We start from the raw sequence: 21,860 nt of genomic DNA on the forward strand, positions 1-21,860 counted from the left end.
CGGTTGGTTCTGTATGTGGTCAATCAACTCCGACATTGCTTGAAAGCGTGCTTCCAGCAGGAAGGCCCTGGCTCGCATGGAGTTGAGAACTGCTCCGATGAACTCTATGCTTTGAACTGGCGTTAACGTGGATTTTTCTGTTTATTAGGAGACCCAAATTGCTGCAGGTGGAGTGCACCAGATCGATGCTCCTCTGGATCTGCTCCAGAGACTTGCCCTTGATGAGCCAATCATCGAGATATGGGAAGATCTGGACCCCTTGAGGCCTCAGGTAAGCCGCTATCAGCACTACACATTTCCTGAACACCCTGGGGGTCGAGAACAAGCCAAAGGGGAAGCTGTAAACTGGAAGTGGCGCCCTGCCACTATAAAGCGTAGGGAACGTCTGTGCCCCGGGAATTCAGAGACATGAAAGTAAGTGTCTTTTAAGTCAAGAGCTGCGTACCAGTCCCCCGGATCCAGAGAAGGGATGATGGAGGCCAGTGATACCATGCCGAACTTCGACTTCATGAGAGTCTTCTTGTGGCCCTGCAGGTCCAGGATGGGTCTGAGCACCACTTTTGCCTTCGGGATTATGAAGTAGCAGGAGTAGAATCCTTTTCCTTGCATATCCCGAGGAGCCTCCTTCATGGTCCCCAGACTGAGGAGGTTCTCAACCTTCTGAATGAGGAGCTGCTCGTGAGATGGGTTCCTGAAGGGGGACGGGGAAAGGGGATGGGTGGGAAGAGGGGCGGTCAAAAATTGCAGGGGATAGCCCCGAGCCACTATGTCCAGGACCCAGTGGTCCGCGATAACCTGCGACCAGGCTGAGCGGTAAGGGAAAAGGCGGTCGAGGAAAGGGTGGGATGGATCTGGGTAGTTGGCTAGTGTGTTGCTCCTGAGCGCACCCTCAAAATGAGCACTTCTGGCCCCCGTGGTATTTGGCCGGGCCAATCTGTGCAGGAGATCGGGATGACTAAGGGCGGTGGTGGTTCAACCCCGGGTCCCTTTTCCTCGTAGGTTCCTGCAGAGGCTGCCACTGCCTAGGTGGTGGAGGAGGCCAGAATGGCTGCCTGGATGACTGAGGTGTGTGCATCTTCAGGGAGCAGAGGATTGCCCTCGTGCTCCTTTAGGCCGTGCAGACCCGCATCCGTTTGGTTGGAGAACCGGCCAACCCCAACAAATGGAATGTCCTGGATGGAGGCCTGCATCTCCTGGGACAGGCCGGCGGTTTGGAGCCAGGAACCGCGCCACATGACTACTGCCAAGGCGACCACTTGGACAGCTGAATTGGTTGTGTCCCAGGCCATCTGGAGGGAAGACAGGGCCGCTGGGGTCCTGTCATCCACCAGGGTCACAAACTCCTGGGCCACCTCCTGGGACATGGAGTCCTTCAACTTGGGGAGAGAGTCCCACAAGTTAAAATTGTAGTGACCCAGGAGGGCCTGATGGTTCGCCACCCAAAACTGGAGGCTGGACATAGCATAAATCTTTCAACCGAACAAATCGTCTCTTCACCTGGATTTGTTCTTCGGGGTAGAACTGGTGGGCCCCTGTTTGTCCCATTCATTGGCCCCCAACACAACCAACAACCCTGGTGGAAGATGAGTGGATAAGTACTCAAACCCTTTTGTGGGAATGAAGTATTACTTTTCTGCCCTTTTTGAGGTGTGGGGGGGGGAGCGGTGGGAGGATGGGGTTTGCCAGATGGTTTTGGCAATATTCAAGACCCCTTCGTATACCGGAAGCACGAGCCGGGCTGGGGCAGACATGGACAGCACATTAAATAATGTGTCCATCTGTTCCTCCATTTCTTCGGCCTTGAGGCCCAAGTTAGCTGCCACCCTGCGGAGCAGTGCCTGATGCTCATGGAAATCGTTCAGTGGGCTAGCCCTAAAAGGCTCTGCCACTGCCTCGTCTGGGGAGGAGGAGGATGTTGGACGACCAAGGAGGTCCAGAGGTGTCCTCACCTGCCAGGGAGGGTGGCCTTGGGGTGGGTACCGGCTTCACACCCAAGGCGGTTACTAGGATGCCCTGCACCAGGGCCAGTGCTGCAGGTACTGGGGGCGCACCTGTGGTCTGCCTGACGCAGCAACTGAGGGCTGGCGAGAGTGGATTACCAGCATGTCGGGAACGCCCCATGCATTCCAATATGGCCATTGGGTCAGCCACTGGCTCTTCTGCTAGGCCAGTGCTGATGCTGCTGACTCACCCTTTGGAGCCCAATCACATTGTCTGGGCGAGGGGCTGAATTGTGCCTCCAAGCCCAGGAAGTCATCCCCCTCCGGCTACTGGGGCAGGGCTGTGGAGTCTTAGCAACAGCAACCGACAGTGGGACGAAGACATCGGCCTAGGCCCTTTACCGCTCCCTGGAGTTGGTGGTGTGTCCTTACAGGGGAAGGAACTCCCCACGGCCGAGCCCTTAAGTGGTCTGGAATGGGTGTGAGGACCGAGTGGGGTCCTTTGCCCAGAGCCCCTTGGTTGGGCTTGGCTGGTGCCATCTTCTTAGTCTTCTTCTTCGGCACCAGTGACGGGGATCAGTGCTGGGAGAACCCCGGAGCTGGAGATGCACTATGCACTGAAGTTGAAGTGCTGGGTTCCGGTTTGGGACGTGCTGCCTCCGCAGCTGGGAGCAGGGCAGCCTTCATCAGGAGGGCCCTGAGACATATGTCATGCTCTCTTTGTGGAGAGTAGGGCATGTACGGGGGCAAAGTCCCCACTGGGACACTACCTAAACACTTAAAGGGTACTTAACAACTATCTAATAATGATTAAGACAATGTACAGGTAGGTAAAGCACAAAGCTAAACTAGATGAGAAACCACTAACCACTTCAGAGTAACAGCCGTGTTAGTCTGTATTCACAAAAAGAAAAGGAGTACAAATCCAGGTTTCCCCCTCCACCCCTTCCTCAGACGTTCTTGTTAAACCCTGGATTTGTGCTGGAAATGGCCCACCTTGATTATCATACACATTGTAAGGAGAGTGATCACTTTACATAAGCTATTACCAGCAGGAGAGTGGGGTGGGGGGAGAGAAAACCTTTTGTAGTGATAAACACCCATTTTTTCATGATTTGTGTGTATAAAAACAAACATCTTCTGTACTTTCCACAGTATGCATCCGATGAAGTGAGCTGTAGCTCACGAAAGCTTACGCTCAAATAAATTGGTTAGTCTCTAAGGTGCCACAAGTACTCCTTTTCTTTTCACGAACCACTTGCGAAGCAAGGGAAGAGGTGCTCCGACTGACCACCACGGGCATTAAGAAGGAACTGAGAGGGCGCAGGGCCAGTGGCACCTGATACACTGTGCAATGAGTGCGACACTCCAGAGGTGCCACAGCCAGCCCTATGGGTACCAGTAAGGCAAAAGTCTCCGATGGTCACACACATGGGCACAAGCACACCTACAATGGAATCGACATGAGCAAGCACTCGAAGAAGAGCTATACAAATTGACGTCAGCTGAGTTTCTAGCACCTTAGTGGTTATTTGTAACAATGTTGGGTATATGATTTTCAGATAGAATGTGATTTTTTTGAGTTAACAATGTCCCTTTAAACAACAAGAATCCAAATGCTGGCCTTATTTTTGAGGCACCAAATAGAACTCTAATTATTAGCCAGTGTCTCCTCCACCATCCACATTAGCACGCACGGAGTCTATCTAAACCTCTGGCCTTATTTATAAACTAAAAAGTCACAGTGAAATAATAAATTAAGTTATGGTGTGAAATTCTGATCAAAGACAAAGAAAATTGCTATTGTACTTGTTGACCAAACTATGTGCTGGGTCTGGATATTAAAACTGAAAGTCCTACAAAAAGATAATTAGGTATTGTTTTGTTTTTGTCAAAAGCCAGTGAAGACTGACTTAGAGTTGCAGTCATCTTGCAAGACAGAGCTCTCTACCATTGTTTATATATTATTTTGAGATGAAGTGGGTGGGAGGGGAGGGACAGGCGGGGAGATATCTTTCAAAGGATTCCTTGAAACGGATGTTTTCATTTCCTCACATTCAAAGTGTACAGAACCTTGAGATCACTTATTAATTTTATTTACACTTCAATTGCATTTTTCTACTATACAAATTCAATGTACATGAGCATTTACAATCTCTTTCTTTGGCCACAAAAATAATGAAGTGCAAATAAAAGAAAAAGAAGAAGCAGCAGCAGCAAGAATATTTTAAGACTCCATTTCTAACCATTTCTGGCCAGCTATAAAATACCCCAAGGCAAAAATAAAATAAGTTGAAAGCCTACAGAAAACACAACAACTGACTGAAGATCAGATACAGCTGTCAGTGTGAGGTAATTGTACAAGGACTGCCAAGCACATCGAAAAAGCTCCGTATTAATCACATACTTATTGGCAGGGATGGCTTTGGGATTCTGGCCAAAGTCACACAGTGAAGAGTAACACGATATAGCACCTAACGCTTGTACACAGCTGAATCCACAAAGCTGGCACTAAGATCTGCTCATCAGCTATTTAATTACAAAGACCAATACCTGGGAGGTAACCACCATAAAAATCATTTTAAAGCTTGGGTGGTTCATGATATATTTCGTGGTTAAGATAAAACCAGCCGTAACAGATGGGGTAAAAATAAACAAATCTATTCCCTGATTCCTATTTTGTTAAAGTTGTTAGAAAAACAGCAAAAGTGTACAACAATTTCATTTCTATCATGTAACAAACTACGTGATTTAAAGAGCCTTGAGATCGTTTCCTTCTGTGTAGCCTGAGCTTTGCTTTCTTTGAAGAAATATGGTCAGCATTCCTAGAAGTATATGATTAAAATACCCTATAGAAACAACAGCAGCATGAGTCATATGACAATTGTACATAGTAATCTTTTGTTTCCCTTTCCCCTCCCTCATTCCTTTTTCTCTTTCCTTCTGTCTTGTTCTTGCTACTTAGATTCTTTTTGATATTTCTGATTAAAATATTTTCCATATACAAAATGAATTTTGTCCCTGAAACTCGATATCAGTAATACATGATGTCTTTATATATATATATATAATATTGAAAATGAGATAAAAACACTAAAGAAAGTGCTAAGTGAAGGTGTGCTAACACAAAATCAACAGTTTTTATTATATATATTTATGTTACAATAAGGTCTATAGGCCCCAATTAAGATTGGAACCCTGTTGCCCTAGGCTCTGTACAAACACAATCGTGAAATATAGTCCCTGACTCAGAAGTTTACAATCCAAATACACAAGACAGAAAAAAGGTGGGAGGGGAAACAAAGTCAATGAAAGATGAAGTGATTTGCCCAAGGTCATACAGAGGTCAATGACAGCCAGGGTGGGGGCGGGGGAGGGGGGAGGAGAGAAGTGGGTATAGAAACCTGGTCTGGGAGTTATGAGGTTTTGGTTTAAATCTTATCTCTGCCATAGGCTTTATGTGTGACGTTGGGCAAGTTACAACTTTTCCCCATGTACAGCATGATGTGCTGTGAGGTTTAACTCATTAACATATGTAAATATTTTGAGAAGAAAATCACTTTATAAATTAAAAATATTTTTCAAAAACATTTTATTACACTGTAATGAGGTCAGATAAAATTGTGTAGCATACTCAAACTTTTATATATTTTTATGACAGTTTCTGTTTTTGTATTCTTTATTTCCAACTTATTTTGCAGTTAAGAAACTTACTCTGTCCATTCTTTATGAGAATGGGGATTTGGCACAATATGTACTTGGTGTCCAGCTTTTTCTTTTTCTCTTTTTTTTTTTTAAGTAGGGAAAATCTTTGTCATTGACTCTTGTTGAAGCTATTGATTTGTTTGTCCTTGACCGTTCTCTCTTTACTTTTTACTGCCTGATTTGCAATTTCAGGTTTCAGAGTATAATGCTGTCTTTACTAGTGAATGTTTTTGCATTCAAGACATTTGTAAATAGACTAGCATTTAATACATCTTCGTATGAGTGAGGCTTTTTTAATACTCGGTATATTGTGGCTATGTCAGAACTAATAGTTGTAGGTGTTTCCAGTTAATGTTAAGAAAGAGTACAGTTGTTGGAGTTATAACAGTGTGCGCCAGGATTAGGAAGTGTTGGTATTAGGAAATTATTACTAATCAGATTTTACCTAAGATTAAGTCACAGTTCTAAAAGATTTTTTTTATATAATTTTAGCAAAGATTTGAGTTCTCACTTTATTAATCTCTCTTATTACAAATATTTAATCCCTTTTCCTTTTGGTAACACTTCCCATATTTGTTCATTGGCTGACAACTTTGATTTATTACACTGCTTGGTCTGAAGATTAAAGCAATGAGTAAGTGTTGTCTCTGTTCACCTCTGCACCTGGGGAACTAGAATATGCAGCATAGTATGATCCATTTTGACAGTGTTGCATATGTGAGACACAAATCAAATTTCTTCTCCAGTAATATTGGGTGATAAATAGAGATTTAAGAATGCTTGTTGACTGATGCAATGCTTGCTGGTGAGGTAGCATGTTTCGTTGGTTAGGGCACTGGAATGGGAGTCAGAATCTATTTTTCTAAGCTATCTGTTGATATATCTATCAAGCCCCAGCCACTGAAGGTTTCTAGGTAACAGTTCTGTGCTTCAGCTGTAGACTAGCACCATTACAACAATGATATTTTTTTGCTAAATCTCTACAATTGCTTAAAATGTAAAGTAACTTATGTCAAACATTTACATTCAATACAAATATTTTTTAAAATCTGGAATACTATGATTTGAAGAAAACATTTACAAATTATCATTTGAATATACAGTCATCCAACAGGCAGAATACCATTTAACTCAACTATTTCTCCTTAATTTTAACAAAAGAGCACAGTCACTTGGCTTGTAGTTCTTGGCTTGTAGTTCAAATTCTGTAACAAGCCATTTGTCTTGTCTGTAAAGACAAGCTCTGCATTTTCAGCTGGATATGGGATTCTTCTTCACTTACTTCCTAAACACTTATGCAGTGCAGCTGTGTTGCCATTAACCAGAGGTGCATCTAAATCAGAGATGGATGAATTTCAAGTTCAGAAATGACCCCTGTACACTAGGACAGATCCTGCTGTTTTTATTGTGACAGAACTCCTACTGAAGAAGGCAATTGCCTTTTTCTGGGGGGTGTCAGGGTGGGGTGGTAATATGTTTCTGGTTGCGCTCACAATTGGCTAAGTTTTATACAAATAAAGAAAGTATTGTCCCTGCCTGAAAAATATACACTAAAACAGACAAACGTGAAAGATAGGGGAAAGAGGTACAACCAAAGTAGTGTTCAGTGTAATGAATGACCATATTTATAAAACACCTTTTTCTCATAAATAATATTAGATGTATATTATTATCTCCAGTTTCTCATCAATTCTGCTATTATTAGTTGGCAAATTTTCCATCTCTATCATTGTAAAATAGATCTTCAGAAACAAATAGGGGAAAATTTTTTAGATTTGGTGCTAGTATAAAAACTACAAATATTTTGTTTGTTTTTCTCTGGTCAAATATGATAAAATATTTATTTGGCTGGTTTGGGATAATAAGAATGTAAAATAATAGGGAGAAAAACTGAATTTAAGACATGTTCAGACAACTAAAATCTGTTTTAAAAACGGTAAGACAATAATTTGATTAAACATTTTTCTTATTTCCAAAATATAGTACATTAACACTAACCTACTGTAAAAAAATTTCTATATTGAGCATGTGCAATTAATCATTTTTATAATATTTAAGGTTTCCACAAAGATTCATATAGTAGTTATAATTCTTTACTACTGCTACAGGCATTAGTTCAAAAATCATATACACTGTGCTTTTGACAAACCCAACGGCTATCAGAGTGCACGTATTCTGTTTCTTAGGCAGGTCCAGGGAGGATTTACAAACTCTTAGTGTAATAAAAAGATACAGTGACAGTTTGCCTGAACAATACTGTGTAAAATACTAGTCTCAAGACAGAAAAATTACCTTGATCATAAAATAATGCCAGTCTCTGTAACCTTCCTGTCCCCATATGATATATTTCATTACAATTGACCTCAAACCCAGCTGTTATTTTAATATATATGTTGAGTATTTTTCTTCTGTGCTGTGTAATTTTTGTTTCTTCTGAATATTTTGACTTCTAATTTAGAATCTTTGTAATTGTTTACTTAATTTTCAGTCAGCATTCTCAGAGTGAGCAGTTATGACTCTTACAATATCTGTTTCATTCCAGAGAATGGATTGTTAAAGAATTCTTTTGAGGTTCTTTCAGGAGAGCACAAACTGTCTGACATTGCTGGATGCGCTTAGCAGAGAACAAAGAGTTGTGAACAGATAATGTTCTTAGGTTATTAGCTGAACTGGCGTAGAAGAATGGGACATGCCAGGTAGTGATCCATTTTCATTTCTGTACATATCTAAGTCTGTAACCTTTTTGGTCCTTCAATATTTTTCTTTGGTAATGATCTACATTTTTCTTTGCGTACGATCTGAAATCTTTTCTAACTCTTGTAGATGTATGAGAATGCTGACCTATACATTATTTGTTTGAAAATTGGTTGCTGTAGCATAGTTTTTCTGTGGGCTTTGTGTACATCCTTCACTAAACGTCCCTGCCTTTTGAACACACTTACAGGTCATCCTGATAAACAAATGACTTGTTACCGATGAAGCGTGAAAAGAGACTGGTACACAAGTATACCAAAAAAAAACAAAAACAAAAACAAAAAAAACCAACAAAAACCCCACCACCACCAACTTGAATCTGACTGAGGCAAAGTAAAGAATGGTAGAAATACTTTACTGGACCAATGAAATTACCTGTTTCAGGTAGTATAGAGCCCTGTGAATCCAGACTACCAGATGAAGTGAGCTGTAGCTCACAAAAGCTTATGCTCAAATAAATTGGTTAGTCTCTAAGGTGCCACAAGTACTCCTTTTCTTTTTACCTTAACATAGAATTTTAGTCTAATGTATCTCAATGTGATTTATTATTATTATGTGTATTACCACAGTATCTAGGATCTCCAATCATGGACCAAGACCCCCTTGTGCTTGGCAGTATACAAACACAGTGTGATGGTCCCTTCTCCAAAGAGCTTACAATCTAGCAATAAGACAAGAGACAACAGATGGATATAGATAGATGGGGGGAGCACAAGGAAACAATGAGACAATATAGGTCAACACAAAAGGCTGTGGTCTCAGCCCACCAGCAGCCTAACTGTTGTCACATTTTTAATAGGCAGTATAGCAAAGGAGAGTTTTGAGGAGGGATTTGAAGGAGGATAATGAGATAGCTGTGGATGTTTATGGCAAGCCTTCCCAAGCATCAGGAGCAGCATGGGAGAAAGCATGAAGGTATATGTTTGAAAATGTACTAAGTGGGCAATGGAGGCTGGCATTGGAGTCTACCTCTAGATACTAAATGAGAAATAATTGGTAAAGTGGGTATACATTATGACGGCCCTTGAAAGTGAAGTCGCTTGTGGAGGGATACAGAAAGGGGTGTCATGGTCAAAGTGTCCAGCTGAGAAAATGAGCTTTGCAGCAGCATTCTGAATGGATCTGAGCGGGGCAAGACTGCATTTATCAAGGCCCGAGAAAAGGATATTGCTGTAATTGAGACATGAGCTAAAAGACTAGACAAGGATTGGAAAGGTTGTATCTTAGAGAGGTTATGCAAAAAAAAAAAAAAAGGCAAGATTTACATGTAGCCTAGATATGAGAACCTGTTTTTTATTGAGAGTTGAAGGTGTCACCGAAATTCCAGGTCTGAGTGACAGAACAGATGGTGTTCACAGAAAGGAGATAGGAAAGAGGGTTTGGGAGATTAAGAGCTCTGTTTAGTTATGTTGATCTTGAGCTTGTGGCTAGACATCCACCAGGAAATGTCAGAGAGACAGGCCAAGATTTTAATTTCTACGGGAGACAGGTCTGGAGTGGAGAGGTAGATATGTGAACCAATAGCATACAGATAATAGTTGAATTTGAAGATGGTATAGGATGGAATTGGAGAGGAACTACAGACAGCAATTGTAAAAACGACATTAAATGAGTTTACAGCTGAAAGGGAAAAGGGGCAGTAATTGGAGAGGCAAGAGGGGTCAAGGGTGGGGGCTTTTAAAAAGGGAGAGCTTACAGCATGCTTGTATTGTGAGGGGGGGGGAAGCCAGAGGACAGTAAGAGATTAATGACAAGAGTATGGGGGGGGTCAGAGTGGATGAGAGGGAGATCAGGAGTTGGGATGGGATGGGATGGGGTTACCGGGGTAGATAGAGAGGTTAGAAGAGGAGAGCAGATGAGAAACTTCTGAGGCTAAAGAGGACAGAGCTGGTTGTGGGGGGAGAGGAAGGTAAGGCTAGATGAGGAGAGGAGGAAGGTCATGTTGTATTTTGTCAGTTATATCTCCTTTGCTGATGAGATTAACCAAATTCATACTAGATTGACTGCTTTTATAATAGCAGGTCCATGTTAGAGTAGGCACAAATGCACCATCTTCTCTGGTAGCGTTTTGGTCATTGTCACTCTCTGATGTTCTAGAAGTATGGGGTGAGCTTTAGGCTGGCAAAACCTATTAGGGGATACATAGTCCATTATTGATGCAGGTTGTCAACACATCTCTTTGGAAGGGAAAAGTACCACAATCTTTCAAATAATACAAGAAACCAACTCTTCACATTGAAGGTCTTGCTAATTAACTGCCCTGCCCCTAACACTGTGTGTTAGGAAGACTATTGAGAAGGTTGTGGAAAGACAGATCTGCCATTATCTCAAATGCCAAGAAAGAAGCAAAAACAAGGGAGTACTGAGTGCAGGACCTATTTTGGACAGAATTGGGGTGAGTCTTGTTTATGTATCTGAAACCTAGATTCTGTGGCGAACTGCATACTACATTGGAAACACAAGCAGACAGGCAAGATAAGGAGTAAAAATTTCAAAAGTGCCCAAGTGACTTAAGAGCCCCATTGTGATCTCTAGGCACTGAAAAGTCTAAGCCCCATTGACTTCCAATGAGACTTAGGCTCTTGAGAGAAAATGAAACTTAGGCTTCTAAGTCATTTGGGAACTTCTGAAAATTTTATCCAAGACATGACAAATTATTTCTATGACCATTTTATTTAGTTATGTCATGGGAACTATGCTAGTCTTGTTGGTCAAAAATCTCTTTTCTGTAAAAAACCAAGCCAAGATATCCAAGGTAGTTGCCTTTGAAACTATTCAGAAGTTGTTTTGTTTATGTCTGTGAACCCTGGGTGAAGCAGATGGACCTGTGTACAAGTAACTCAAGTCTTTCCTTTTGAAGAGGTTCCCAGGAATGGTATTGGGCAGTTGTGCAATTGTTCTGTGATCATATGTACAAACATACATATAACCCAAACTGGAATTTCTTATCCAGCCTTACATCCAGTAAGACACAGTGCATAACTAAGTCTTCAGGTGTGGTTTAATTTTTAAGTATTAGTGAGATTTACAAACAAGCCAAGTTTAAAGAAAATTAGTGTAGAAGTTTTATCATGAATGTTTAAAGCTGAACAGTCTGGAGTATGAGATAGTTCCAAGTTTAAGATTAAATCCAATGGTGCTACAATGATTTACACCAGCTGAGTATCTGCAACCACAGAAATAGTGAAATTAAGGTTGCTCCATCTTTTTCATCCATTTAAATAACTTTCATGAATATTAAGTGAAATTACAGCAAACCTATATCAAATAGAGTTAAACTTGGATCAAAATGAAAAAGTAGTTAAATATTTATTCTGTAGCCATGAAATCCTAGATATTGCATATTATAAAGGGATACCAGAACTTTGTGTGCTGTTGGTCCTAAACTAAAAACAATGTACTACCATGCTTTTAAAATTGTATAGTCTATCCTATCAGAAGATATGAATGCAAAACTGTGTGCGAGATTTGGTTATGCAAAGTACTTCTTCACATACATGCTTTTTCCCAGGCTAGGAAAATGAACTCCCAGAACAATTTTAAGTAAATGTAAAAAGTTATTTAAAATGGCTACACAACATATACTGCAATTGTTTCATAAATCATTTTTATGGTGCTTCCTCACTGTTTGCCGCTAAACAAAGAATCAGCCTTTCATGTTTTCACTGAAGTAGTTTCAACAGAAAATATCTTACTTCATTCTTAGGTTGAAAGATGTTTGGGACAGTCTGTCTTTGTGTGTCTGCCTGTTCGTGCATACACGATGCCGGATACATTCTGGACACTACTGAAAGACAAATAACCAGACCTGGTTTTGCCTAACGTTCACGGCATCTGGCAACAGGCCAAATCCTAGTTCTAAGGCTCTGCAGAAAAGGGAGGAACCACTTAAACTGTCACTCTCCCTAGCAACAGCTACAGATTTTAAATTTCAAACAGGTTCTTTGAGTCTGTAGTGTGTTCATCTGAAAAATCTCAAACTATATGTATCCTTTTACTGAAAAAAGTTTATATGAAAATAGATCCCCCCACCCCAATGATTTAAACAGTTGGCATCTTCTTAATCATTTCCAATATTCAACGTAGGCACCGTATGAGTCATCATTTATTGTGGAAACACTGGCTTTCACCAGATATACTCCCTTCCATACTTGACAGAAAGATTTACAAATACAGATTAAACCCAAGATTTGAAATCCTTTTTGTTCTGTTCATTATGAAAAAATAAAATAAAAAAAATACTTAATTTTAAACTGGTCACTTTATGAGGGAGATTGTTGGAGAGTAACAACATTGTCTGTGAAATTTAACAAGACAATGATTTTTAAATGTTCCAAAATATTTCAGATACATTTTGATTAAAAATATCTGTATTTTTTTTTTACAGTCACGTATTAGGTTTCTCACAAATTCAATGAAATATCGCAAATGTGCCCCATGCGGCAATATCGAGAGATGGTCTGGAAAGAAAATCAGGCTCTTTGATCTTTTGCTTGGAATAGTTTTCATGTGTTGCCATGGTCTCAATGATGGCTATTTTAAGACAGTGACCACGTAATATTTTTGAAAATGTAAGCAGATATTTGTAATGTTTAAAAGGCAGCCAAGCAAAATACAAGGCTCCAATCCTATAATACTTCTACAGCAATGATTAATCCTTCTACATTTCAGCAGAATGCAATGGTAAACAGCCATAATGTGCCTATAGTGTGTTCATCTAAGGTGCCACTCAGTATTGGGGTCCTTTTTGTTCCCTGCATTCAATTTATTTAACACCTTTTTTATTTAAATTACACAAATGTATTGAAAAGCTTAAAATAAAGTATGCCTTCTTTTGCATCCTTTTCATTTTCTTTAATTATGTTTACAAGCTTTTAAAAGTTAGAAGTTAACAAGCGGAGCCAAATTTTATATTTACCTGGATTAAGAGTCTCAAGGCTCTTGTTCTTTTGCAGAAAGTTTGTTGCATACATAATCAGTAAATGTGCACTCATTCAGACATGGACTATGCCCATAATTATATGAGATCTGTGCTGCGGCTTTATTTACTCTTTCTGAACGTCTCTCAAAATAAAGAAAAGGTACTCTTCAGAACTTCTAGTAAGCCTTTAAAATTCATCAGTCTGGCATGTATGCCTTTGTTACTAAACTACTATAGACATATTGCCTCATCTTTCAAACCCTTACTATCAGGACAGTTTTTATTACCTTGAGTAGTAACGCTATTATCAGCAGAGGATTTAAGTCCCATTCAAATCTATGGGACTACTCACAATACTACACCTGGAAGTGAGATTTTAGGACAAACCCTCTGCAACCAAACTATGAAATAATTATGAATAATTGCTTCTTTAGCAATATATAGTGTAGTTGTAGCCATGTCAGTCCCAGGATATTAGAGACAAGATAGATAACGGTCCCTTACAATATGAACTAACTACTTATGCTAAACAATCTGTTCCACCTTGCATTTTCCTGTAATGCTGGGAGTTCCTTTCTGAGACCTGAAGAAGAGCTCTGTGTGGCTCAAAAGCTTGTCTCTCTCACCAACAGAAGTTGGTCCAAAAATAGGTATGATCTCATCCACCTTGTCTCTTTAGCGATGGCAGTTTTGGTGCATCTGCTCTCACAATAATGGACATTGTATTTGAGAACTCCAACTCTCTTTTTGACCAACCGGTAAACTTTGTATTTTTGACAGGTAGGCAAAGGGGATCCCTTACAATTATATTTAATTCACATTTCCCTTCTTTTATTCACCTCTCTTAGGTCATAATCAAGTGCCCACTGTCCGGCCCATTTACTTCAAGACACATGGCAGTGAGGGGTAGGAAGGCTCCTCAAAAGCCTCAGATCCAAAACTGATGCAAAATTGATTCAGGGAGGTTATTTCAGCCTAATTACCAATAGGAAACAGAAATTTTCCTGATAAATTACCTTAATGACTTATAAATAGTAAAATCCTACTAAAGAGTAGTCACTGTATATTCTCAGAGTAAGTGACTCAATCACATTTCAAATTTAATTTTGGAAACAGAAGCAGTATCTAAAAATATTAAAACAATACACTTTGCCAGCAACTGCTGTGCGATCAGGTGAATCTAGAGCACATAGACTCTATAACAGTGAAGGAAAACCCCAAGGGAATAAATTATTCTAATCACTAAGTACATTTATCTGGAGAGAAATCTCTGTATAAATGACCAATTCTACTTAAATGAGGAAGCCAAAGGAAGATTATTTCAAGAGTTGTCAAAATATTTCTTCCGATGGACATGGATATGCCAATGGCTGCTCCTGTGAGTCAGCAAGGACATGTGATATGCTCATGTGATGCTGGACTCCATCTTGTGCCGGTAACTTTCCACAAAACTGAGTTTTTGTGGCTTTGTTTGAAACAGAAAAATTTCTAGGCGCATGGAAAAGGGTATAAAAGACGCCTGGAATGACACCATTTTGCCTCTTTCCTGCTCTGCTTCTCTGGACTTACAACTAAAAGGAACATATTCAAACTATGGACTGAGGACCTTCCAATCTTTTGGAAGTTACCAAAGACTTTACAAGCCAGCAGCTTATTCCATCGCTGCTGCAAACTTGATATAAGAATACTGCAATGATTGTATGTATATGATCTTAACCATTTTAACTCTCTTCTTCTTTTCTCTTATAAATAAACGTTTATATTTTATTTAAAGGATTGGCAGCAGTGTGATTATTGGATAAGATCTGAGTTAAATATTGATCTGACTATGTGGCTGATCTCTTGAGATCAGAAGAACCCTTTGTTTGATGAAACTGGTTTTCAATAGGGCTGTCGATTAATTGCGGTTAACTCACGTGCAGGTGATTAAAAAAGTTAATCGTGATTAAAAAATTAATTGCGATTAATTGCAGTTTTAAATCACACTGTTAAACAATAGAATACCAATTGAAATGTATTAAATATTTTGGATGGTTTTTCTTCATTTTCAGATATATTGTATTCTGTGTTGTAATTGAAATCAAAGTGTATATTATTTATTACAAATATTTGCACTGTAAAAGTGATAAATAAAAGAAATAGTATTTTTCAATTCACTTCGTACAAGTACTGTAATGCAATCTCTTGGTCGTGAAAGTGCAATGTACAAATGTAGATTTTTTTTGTTACATAACTGCACTCAAAAACAGAACAATATAAAACTTCAGAGCCTACAAGTCCACTCAGTCCTACTTCTTGTTCAGACAATCACTGAAACAAACAAGTTTGTTTACATTTACAGGAGATAATGCTACCCTCTTCTTATTTACAATGTTACCAGAAGCTGAGAACAGGCATTTGCATGACACTTTTGCAGCCGACATTGCAAGTTATTTACAGGCCAGAAATGCTAAACATCCATATGTCCCTTCATGCTTCAGCAACCATTCCAGAAGACACGCTTCCATGCTGATGACACTTCTTAAAAAATAATGTGTTAATTAAATATGTGACTGAACTCCTTGGGGGAGAATTGTATGTCCCCTGTTCTGTTTTACCCACATTCTGCCATATATTTCATGTTATAGCAGTCTCGGATGATGACCCAGCACATGTTGTTCATTTTAAGAACACTTTCACAGCAGATTTGACCAAATTCAAAGAAGGTATCAATGTGAGATTTCTAAGGATAGATACCACACTCAACTCAAGGTTTAAGAATCTGAACTGCTTTCCAAAATCGGAAAGGGACGAGGTGTGGAGAATGCTTTCAGATGTCGTAAGAGCAACACGCCGATGCGGAAACTACAGAAACAGAACCACCAAAAAAGAAAATCAACCTTCTGTTGGTGGCACCTGACTCAGATGATGAAAACGAACATGTGTTGGTCTGCTCTGCTTTGGATCTTTATCGAGCAGAACCCGTCATTAGCATGGATGCACATCTTCTGGAATGGTGGTTGAAGCATGAAGGGACATATGAATCTTTAGTGCATCTGGCACGTAAATATCTTGCGATGCCGGCTACAACAGTGCTATGCAAATGCCTGTTCTCTCTTTCAGGTGACATTGTAAACAAACCATGGGCAGCATTATCTCCTGCAAATTGTAACAAAACTTGTTTGTCTGAGCGATTGGCTGAAGCAGGACTGAGTGGACTTGTAGGTTCCAAAGTTTTACATTGTTTTTATTTTAGAATGCAGTTATTTTTTGTACATAATTCTACATTTGTAAGTTCAACTTTCATGATAAAGAGATTGCACTACAGTACTTGTATTAGGTGAACTGAAACACACTATTTCTTTTGTTTTTTACAGTGCAAATATTTGTAATAAAATATAAAGTGAGCACTGTACACTTTGTATTCTGTGTTGTAATTTAAATGAATATATTTGAAAATGTAGAAAACATCCAAAATATGTAAATGGTATTCTATATGATTAATTGCGATTAATTTTTTTAATTGCTTGACAGCCCTAGTTTTTAATAACCACTCCTCATAAAGTCTAGTGTCTAAGTGGTGAAATAAGAGTTGGAATGCCAAAGGAGACTGAATTTTTGACTTTTTAACCAATATGGTGAGACAAAAGTTTACTTTTGTTACTGGCTTGGTACATCTAATGATACAATAACCACCAGTTTGTGATGAGGCTGCCCTATTTCTCAGCAGTTTGTCCAGAATCTGGTATTCTCAGCTGTGACCCATTGAGGTAATGTGACATACCCCAAGGTCTTATCTACTCTGGATTTATTTTTTTAATCTTGTTAATGAACTGTCATTCCCCTTTAGAAAAAAGCTTTTGGACAAATTATTTAAATTATAATTTGGCCTGCTTGAAAGGCAGTGCCAAATTGCATTGGCCCACAGAGAGCTGTGGCAGGGATTGTGCTTTGGGCAGAAGGGTAATGGTCTCTTGGAGGTGCAGTCTACACCTGGCCAGTTCCAGAGGCCAGTCCATAACAGGCGTGGAGAAGACCCATGGTCCCATTTCCTCCCCACTCCCTTTGAAACAATTTGTTTTCCTGGGACTGCATGAGTCCCCAAGGAGTCTCTGCATTCCCCTGAGAGCAAGGACTGCAACTGGTCGTAGCCCCTCCACTATACAAGAGAAAGGGACAACCTTGCTTTTTTGTGGAAACCATAGTTTTAGATGCTGTAATAAATATTTCTGCAGTAAAATTTTGAATTTGCTAATTTCCTGAGCATGCTTGGAATAGCTTCAGTGTGGTCTCCGAAGAAAAGAAAAAAAATGTTTTCCTTTTTCTTTTCATAAGGAACTCTTCATTAGCATAACTTACACCCTTCAAGCTGCAAGAAATTAAACTAGAAATTCTAATATACAATCTGGCTTTATTTATACAATTAAAAGAAAAAAGCTGCAAAAGAGCAACATCTCCTATCATTGTGCACCTGCATAACTTTATGTTTCAAGTCACAATAAATATCACACTTGTACTTTTGGTGGCAGTGATGGCAGTGTAGTATTAGTTTCTTAAGGCTTTAAGGGCTGCTCTGGAAAAAGAAGTACACCTACAGAAAGGTCAGGTCATTTTGCCCTCTTTACAATAGGTAATTAACATTTGGGGAAGAAAAACTTGATATCAGGGCTTGTAAAATTCACCTGATTATCCTGAGGGCTAAGCCTAATTACTAGAGTAAAAATTGTTGTGCATCATTTATTATTTCTATTGAGTATATATCTAAAAATATGGATAGATTTTGTAATATTTTCTTTCCCTTCCTGGTTTCACTTCTCTTTTTTGTTCTTTTATTTCCTGTAAGCAGGACCTCATGTAGAATAAGATTATGAAGGAACTTACATTGATGCATCATAGATTCTTTTTCAGTTGTTGCATAATCATACTCAGGAATCTAAACTTTCATTACAAAAGTAACTCTCACCCTTGTGGTTGTAAATGGAGGAACTGATGTATGCCTGAGTCTGCAGAGAACCGGAAACAATAGCTGAGAGAGATGTAAACTACCCCATTCATCTTATTTTAACATGGTGTTAACATGGGTTGGTCCTGGGGCCAGTTTTGTTCAACATCTTTATTAATGATCTGGATGATGGGATTAATTGCACCTTCAGCAAGTTAGGGTTAGAGTCCAGAGTAATCTAGACAAATTGGAGGATTGGGCCAAAAGAAATCTGATGAGGTTCAACAAGGACAAGTGCAGAGTCCTGCACTTAGGAAGGAAGAATCCCATGCACTGCTACAGGCTGGGGACTGACTGGCTAAGCAGCAGTTCTGCAGAAAAGGACCTGGGGATTACAGTGGATGAGAAGCTGGATATGAGTCAGTAGCGTGCCCTTGTTGCCAAGAAGGCCAATGGCATATTGGGCTGTATTAGTAGGAGCATTGCCAGCAGATCGAGGGAAGTCATTATTCCCCTCTATTCAGCACTGGTGAGGCCACACCTGGAGTACTGCCTCCAGTTTTGGTCCCCCCTCTACAGAAGGAATGGGGACAAATTGGAGAGAGTCCAACAAAGGGCAACAAAAATGATGAGGGGGCTGAGGCACGTGACTTATGAGGAGAGGCTGAGGGAACTGGGATTATTTAGTCTGCAGAAGAGAAGAGTGAGGGGAGAATTTGATAGCAGCCTTCAACTTCCTGAAGGGGGTTCCAAAGAGGATGGAGCTAGGCTGTTCTCAGTGGTGGCAGATGACGAACAAGGAGCAATGGTCTCAAGTTGCAGTGGGGGTGGTCTAGATTGGATATTAAGGAAAACTATTTCACTAGGAGGGTGGTGAAGCACTGGAATGGGTTACCTAGGGAGGTGGTGGAATCTCCATCCTTAGAGGTTTTTAAGGCCTGGCTTGACAAAGCACTGGCTGGGATGATTTATTTGGTATTGGTCCTGCTTTGAGCAGGGGATTGGACTAGATGACATCCTGAAGTCTCTTTCAACCCTAATATTCTATGACTCTATGATTCAAGCTTGATGACAAATTTAAGTGTTAGCATTAACTACTTCACTGCTGATCCAGTTAGCATTTATCATTTTTAGATGTAGTAGAGGACTCTAGGGTGAAGTACAGCAGGGCAACTACTGTAGTTCTTGTCACAGATTATTGGACTGGGAAAAGAGGAATTCATCTCCTTTCTCACTTTCACAGAAAGCATGTATGTTATATAACAAAGCTTCACTCCAAAGCTTTCCAGCTGCCTCATTTAAATGCAAAATCCAACAATTATTTGCTTACTGAGGTAAATACCCTTTTTCATTTGTCACAAAAATTCTCACATACATTAATCTAACACTTTGGCTAAATTGTTACCAATACCAGTTTTAGAAATCTACATATTTATTTGTTAATATTATCAGCACCAGTTATTTGCTGTGCTTTGTTGAATTTTTTAAAATTCACTTCAGTGTGTAATTCACCATTGTATTTTTGACAGTAACAACGATTATACCACTGCAAGAGTTGAATGGCAGACATTAAAAATAACCAGAATTTTTGTGATAACACAACAGTCCATCAGTTTCACATACTACAGTACACACTGATAAAACTTGAGCAATTACAATCCTCACCTTTTTCTTCTTTGAAGGCTATACTTTACAATTAAATATATCAACCTTTTCCCAGAAATGAAAAAACTAACACTTGAAGGAAAGCTTTTAATTCAGTGTGAAGATATCCTCAGACAACTTTCAGCTTTGTACTCCAGGAAAATCTGTTATACATGTACTGTTTTACAAACTATCCTGGCAATGGCCCAAAGTGCTACACTCTGATGGGCACTTTTTAAAGCAATTGCTTAAACTCAGAGGGCCAAATTCTACTCTTAGTTATGCATGCACAACCCAAAGTAAATGGAAGTTGTGTGCACACAGCCAAAGGCAAAATCTCGCCCAAAATATTTTAAAAGGATAAAAACATATTGACCAAAAGAATCCACATTTTATGAGTGAAGTAATGGAATAAAAACAGCTGTATTTTTAACCACATAAAAACCTTCTGCATTAATGTGCCTAATTTCAAGAAGAATATTGGAAATGCTGGCATAACAGGAAAGCTACAAGGCATCCAGGAGTGAATGTCTCACAGAATATAATTAAAAACAGTTCTAAATAAACCACTGAAAAAGAATAGACACAAGCAGTGCTGCAAGTAGGGCAGTACGGTCCAGTATGCTGTGCCAGTAAGATATTTATAGCCAGTACACCATATAGTATATATGGTGTACTGGAAAGACACAGGAGGAGCAGAACATGGGGCCTATCACCACCAGCCCTTCCACACAGCTGTGTGCCTGCATCTCCTGTCCGGGGTTTGCACAGCAGCCCTGCCGGAGGCAGTACAGCCACGCCGGAGGAGCTACCAGCATGGGGCTACCCAGTGGTCCCACGTTCTGCTCCTTTTGTCACTGCAGTTCCCAGGAGAGCCCAGAACCTGCGAAAAGAGCATAACCCTGTGCCGGGAGCTCCTCTGGTGCGGCTGTACCACCCCAGGGCCCAGCCTCGCCCTGTCCTCTGGCGGGGGCTGCTGTACAGACCCCAGACAGGACTCAGGAGATATAGCTGCAAGGAAGGGTTGGGGGCAGGGCTGGAGGCGACACAGCTGTGCCAAAGGAGCTGCCAGTGTGGGGCTCGGTTGCCAGCGTGTTTGGAAAAAAATATTCTCTGCTGTCAGAGGGAGTTGGTTTGAAACTCTTCTGCTGGCAATTCCCAAAGCAGGTGTGACTGTGAACTGGCTATTGTTCCAGGAGCAAGCCCTCCTCTTCTCTTAGCAGCTCACACAGCACCTGTGCCGTGTCTACCCACTGGGAGCGCTCCCCTCCCAGGTAACATGGGATGGATCATGGAGAGGGGAGGGAGAGAGCGTGGGGCCCTGGGCTGGGTCACGTGAGGGGTCATGTGGGGAGGTCATGTGTCTCCCCCCAACCCTCTCTTTACTTGGTTGGGGGGAAACTGGTAAGAAATGAATTCTACTTGCACCACTGGACACAAGGTAGCTATTAGTTAAAAGGTAATTATATTCTCATCTTGCAGACTGGCAACCTGAGTTCAGCAGAATTCCTGTACCTTTTTGGTTTTCAAACTCTTCTGTCAACAGATGGTAGCAGCAGCCCACACTGCAAACTGCCTTGATTTCAGGCTTAGCAGTAAAGATTCGCAGTGTATTCGGAGCAAGATCCCCACACGTATGTAGTCCCACCATTATACAGTCCTAAAAATAAACAGCAACAAACATTTCTTTTCAACTAAAGGAAAGACAAGAACAGCAAAAACAGACAAGCTATAAATGGTTAATTTGCTGTGAGATTTAAATATACAAGCTCATGGAGACTCCTGGTGTCCTGTTCTGGAAATTTATTGAAGAACACCAAAAGCATTTCAGTGCCAACAAAGTGTGAGAACCTTTCCTATAAACAAATTCGTGGAGTGTTCTCTGTATCTTTGTTGGAACTGTGAGGCTACTCTAATTTTTCCTTATTATCCATTCCTTTCCTTGGCAAGGAGCAAGCAGAAGCCCAGGACCATT

General features: G+C 40.3%; 1 protein-coding gene across 3 annotated transcripts in view; it reads right to left on the minus strand.

Annotated features, from left to right (window-relative positions):
• Positions 1–21,860, minus strand: part of METTL25 (methyltransferase like 25) — a 105,550-nt gene that overhangs the window by 38,383 nt on the left and 45,307 nt on the right. For all 3 annotated transcript variants that reach the window (XR_012156728.2, XM_073327623.2, XM_073327622.2), the window contains one exon: positions 21,401–21,545. Coding sequence is in view for 2 of the 3 variants with exons in the window: in XM_073327623.2 (XP_073183724.2) it covers positions 21,401–21,545 (145 nt within the window). In the remaining variant the exon portion in view is untranslated. The remainder of the gene's footprint in view (positions 1–21,400; positions 21,546–21,860) is intronic.

The sequence above is a fragment of the Lepidochelys kempii genome, chromosome 1 (genome assembly GCF_965140285.1).
Source record: "Lepidochelys kempii isolate rLepKem1 chromosome 1, rLepKem1.hap1, whole genome shotgun sequence".
Classification (NCBI taxonomy): Eukaryota; Metazoa; Chordata; order Testudines; family Cheloniidae; genus Lepidochelys; species Lepidochelys kempii.